At 42.1% G+C, this 5,000-nt stretch overlaps 1 protein-coding gene across 2 annotated transcripts in view; it reads left to right on the top strand.

Moving 5' to 3' along the window:
• pbx3b (pre-B-cell leukemia homeobox 3b) overlaps positions 1-2,812 on the top strand; it is a gene marked incomplete at both ends in the record, with an annotated part of 70,608 nt that extends 67,796 nt beyond the window's left edge. For both annotated transcript variants that reach the window (XM_084456791.1, XM_084456790.1), the window contains one exon: positions 2,720-2,812. In XM_084456791.1, the coding sequence (XP_084312917.1) occupies positions 2,720-2,812 (93 nt within the window). The remainder of the gene's footprint in view (positions 1-2,719) is intronic.
• Between the last annotated feature and the right edge of the window lie 2,188 nt (positions 2,813-5,000).

Below are 5,000 nucleotides of genomic sequence, written 5' to 3'. Positions count from 1 at the left end.
TGAGCAGGATCACAGGTGAAGGTAGACGCTCTTCTCTGAGAATGAGAAACCACACGGTATCAGCCATGATGTAACGTCTCAGAGCAGAGCAGTAGATGACGCGAGGACTATAGATGGTAGAATGTCTTGCATACAGGTACTGTATTTGTGCTCCACATAGCTACAGTAAAAGCCACATCTTCGGTAGTCAAGCACTCCTTCATCACAGGGCATGGTTACGACAATAACTCTACAATCTACTCGTTTTGCTTTTATAAGCATCTTCAAATAATCAAACTGAACCGCAATACAAAAACACACATTTAGTTGTGTAATGTATCCTTGTTTCATTTGCTGTATCTGTTTTGAGATGCTTCAGAGAATCCTGCCGTCGTGATAGAATATGAAAGTGCGATCGCCTGAGGCCCTTTTACGGACGTGAATTCCATCTCCCTTGATTAGGGCTGATCTGGGGTCTGTCTGTAATACAGAGCATCATCTGAAGCCATCAGAGTAAATATGAATTCACTTGATGAGAGAAGCAAGACGAGAAAAAGGCAGAGAAAGAGAAGATTGTTACTGACATCTTTCCCTCAGAAACACCTCAGAAGAGCATATGAGCCTCTGTAGTGTTTATATTGTCATGATTGTGATAATACCGTTGCCATGGCTTGCTGTTGAGGCTTTTCCTTATCATATTTATCTTTCCTAAAAAGCTGTAATTGCTAATCATGTAAACATTCAATATAGTTTTCATTGCAAACAATTAATGCTTACCTTACTATTGTAATCAGACACACAATACAATTGTTAGTATTCAAAGAGCTTAGTGTCATATCTGGTTTACTAGCCTAGAGCCCTTTAAAGCAAGTGTCAGCCTCTAGCAGGCTCAAATGAAGTGCTTCACACTCTCTCACAAGGTTTCTCACTTTCCTGCTTTGTGGTTGACAGGGCTCAGTGAATCACAAGAGTGTGCTAAAACTAAAACTCAAACCTCGCTGGCAAGTCAACACATTAATCGTGAGATCTGCAGGAATAAAATGATGTAAAGAGATTAAAAGGTGCAGTCATAACAAACTGTGATTCAGTAACAATGTTAAGACAAAGGGATCCAAATACCCATGATATACACTATGTACATGTGCGAGGGGATCTAAATCATAACACTAATTCTATTGCATGATGAGTCACATGAGCGCTACAACTCTTAGTTCACACCAATGCGTGGGGTTTGTTTTGATAATGCACTGCATCATGGGTACATTAGCATACGCTAACCTTTTGTTCGTGGTGTGAGGGGAGGGGATCCAGCAAAGGCTACTCTCTGCGCTAGCCAGGTCCAGTCAGACCCAGTCAGGCCCAGTCAGACCCAGCCAGGCCCAGTCAGACTCAGTCAGAACCAGTCAGAACCAGCCAGGTCCAGTCAGAACCAGTCAGACCCAGTCAGGCCCAGTCAGGCCCAGTCAGACCCAGTCAGGTCCAGTCAGAACCAGTCAGACCCAGTCAGGCTCAGTCAGACCCAGTCAGGCCCAGTCAGGCCCAGTCAGACCCAGTCAGACCCAGTCAGGTCCAGTCAGACCCAGTCAGACCCAGACCCAGTCAGACCCAGTCAGAACCAGTCAGAACCAGTCAGGTCCAGTCAGACCCAGTCAGACCCAGTCAGGTCCAGTCAGACCCAGTCAGACCCAGTCAGACCCAGACCCAGTCAGTCCCAGTCAGACTCAGTCAGACCCAGTCAGGTCCAGTCAGACCCAGTCAGACCCAGTCAGACCCAGTCAGACCCAGACCCAGTCAGACCCAGTCAGGCCCAGTCAGACCCAGTCAGGCCCAGTCAGAACCAGTCAGACCCAGTCAGACCCAGTCAGGCCCAGTCAGACCCAGTCAGACCCAGTGAGACCCAGTCAGACCCAGTCAGGCCCAGTCAGACCCAGTCAGAACCAGTCAGAACCAGTCAGAACCAGTCAGGTCCAGTCAGACCCAGTCAGACCCAGTCAGACTCAGTAAGACCCAGTCAGACCCAGTCAGGCCCAGTCAGGTCCAGTCAGACCCAGTCAGACCCAGTCAGGCCCAGTCAGACCCAGTCAGGTCCAGTCAGACCCAGTCAGACCCAGTCAGGCCCAGTCAGACCCAGTCAGGTCCAGTCAGACCCAGTCAGAACCAGTCAGACCCAGTCAGGCCCAGTCAGACCCAGTCAGGCCCAGTCAGGCCAGCTGAGACAGGCTCTCCTGGAACGGCCCGGCCGTCACCTCCACTCAGCATTCCCAGCTCCCCCCCCCCCCCCCGCACCCCTCCCCCGTCCCCCGCCTCCCTGACTGACATGAGAATATGTAGCGACAAGCTGGCTGCCACCGCTGAGATCTGATTAGACATTGATTTCAGGGATCGCTCCCATTGGCTGAGACACATGGGCAAATTTGTTTCTGGGAGTCTGATTGCTTGATGCTCGTGTGATGTGTAGAATGACCTATTCGCTTTTTAGGAATCACTTCATAAATGAGCACACAATTACTATGCACCATAATACTGCTAGAATTGAATTGCACATCGCTGTTTCTGTATCACACTGAATTTCACTCACAAATATTTTTTTACTGTATATTAAAAATGTTTAAATGGTAGTGAAGCTGTTTTGGGTACAGGAATTGACATGATTACAAAGATTGAGTGTATAACTGTTCTGTATACGCTAAAGGGTGTATTATTGTATTTCATGGTGATTCTCTGCTTGCCTCCTTTCTAGGCTAATGGAGGATGGCAAGATCCAACGACTCCATCTTCTGTGATATCTCCAACGGAAGGACCCGGAAGTGTTCATTCTGATACCTCGAATTGATCCGTTTCCGATGCCGACCCGATCTCTAAACTGGGAAGCCTGGCTGTTCACTGACGGACAAACCAGAGAGGATAAAATAAACTTTTTTTTCCAGAACAAAATGTCTGCTGCATCTACCAGAATCCTCAACCCTTCCATGCGATGACTACATTGTGAACACCCAATGTTTCCTGGTAGCTCAGTGTCGTATTTCAATCCCAATCGTCATATGTCTTGCAACTATGATTCACCATGCTCTTTTCTTTGTTTGTTGTAGGGGTAAGCACATTAATGTACAAATCAAACGGATACAAACACTCAGATCTTTATGGATTTCAATTATTGCTCAATGTCAAAGTTCAATATCACGTTTCTGGAACTGAACATACGGAAGTTTTCTCAAAAGCTGAATTTAAGTGCTGGATAACATGTGTTGTCATATATATTTTAATACATTATTGAGTTGCATTGCAATATACATAGCTATATCTTTTAAGTCATATCTTTTTTTTTTATTTGATAATGCTTAGAGCAGTGCATCTTCTTACCTAGCATATAGTTGACAAGGTTGCAGTTGCGTGGTTGGATGCGAGGATTTCTCTCAGCCTTCTAAGCTCATGCTGTTGTGTTACTTTCTCTCTTTTGACTTGCATCCACTCTTCCAGCCCCCAGACTTTAGCATGGACAGTTGAATTACAGTATGCATCAGTTTACAAACTTAACTGACAGCTGATAAAACAGTTATCAGTGATTCTTTTGAAGATAACAATGATATCATCTTTGACTAAAATTTGATGGAAGGTAAAATATATATATATATAAAGTGATATTGTTCCCTTTTGGCTACTCATTGATCTAGTTATTGTTCTAAGATTGAAGCTAAACATTAAAGCACTTCCTTTTGGCACACAAATGGACACCATTCACACAAGATAGGTTGTATATAATATAGCTTAAGAGTACAGTATTTATACTTCTCACCAATCAATACACAGCTTTATTACCTCATTCAAACTCATAGAAACCAATAGATTTTCCACATGTCTCTAGCTTAGAGTGCTCACTTACTACCTCTAAACAAGATCACCACCATCGTTTGGGTCCCTATTATTTAACATGTTTATGTAGTTACTTTAATAACATCTTGTAATTAAATCTTGTAATACTGTTATCTCTTTGTTCTTCATGTAATCTAATGTAAATTTTAATCTTTTAAGAAAATGAAGTTGCTCTGTTGTAACTTAAAAAAAAAAGATTACAAAAAAAACAACTAGAAAATGATGTTAATGATATTAATACTACAAATATGGAGAAAATGAAAACAAACAATGACACGGTTCAACATTGTTGGTACGTTTTGAGGGGGGGGGGGGCATTGTTGATAAATTAACACTAAACAGTAAAACTGTTGTACTGTAAATACTGAAGAACATTTTGAATGTTGCTCATCTTGTTACTAAATCATGCAAAAAAATCATTATAAAAACTGTAATGCCTAGTTTTCAGTATTCAGAACTGTACATTTCAGGCTCTGTTTAACAGGGTTCCAACTTTCTTTCTCTTTTTTGTATTGTATGTGATTCTGAAACTGATAAAGTCTGATAAACTGATAAAGTCATGAGCGATGATTTGTGGCAGTGATTCTGATGTAGTAAAGATGTTGAGTGTTTCTCTAACCAGACGACACCCGGACTGAAAGGTCTTCCTTGTGGTAGTTGTGTACTTTCAAACATGAATAAACCTTTTGCTTTCATGATGAGGATTCCTGTTCTTATTTGAATAAACATAGCCTATACATTGTATTATTAATTTGTTATTCATACGGTATGCTTATAGTATATGCATACTCGAGCAACTTGCAAGAAAGTACAGTATAGATTATGTTTAAGTGCAATTTACTCATATTTGTGTGTGTTTGTAAGGGGAAGACTTAATTGAGCCTAGTTTTGAGGTTACTATGGAGCTGACATGCTTGGTGCAATTAGCTGAAATGTCAGGCGCTTCTAATTGAAGTTATTCAGTCTGTATGTGGAGAGGCTGTCTCAATGGGTCACTGCTTACCAATTTAAAAGAGGGATTGACATCCATTTTCTCCTACTTTCTGCGAAGATTTCTTCTTTAAAAAGATACCTTTAATTACACTGGAAGTTAAAGGAGACATTAGGCCAACACGTACTGTTGAATCAAACTGCAGTATTACCCTGCAAAC

Source organism: Borostomias antarcticus (assembly GCF_949987555.1).
Source record: "Borostomias antarcticus genome assembly, chromosome: 23".
Classification (NCBI taxonomy): domain Eukaryota; kingdom Metazoa; phylum Chordata; class Actinopteri; order Stomiiformes; family Stomiidae; genus Borostomias; species Borostomias antarcticus.
The sequence above is the reverse complement of the archived record's forward strand: the minus strand, read 5'-3'. Positions and strand labels throughout refer to the sequence as shown.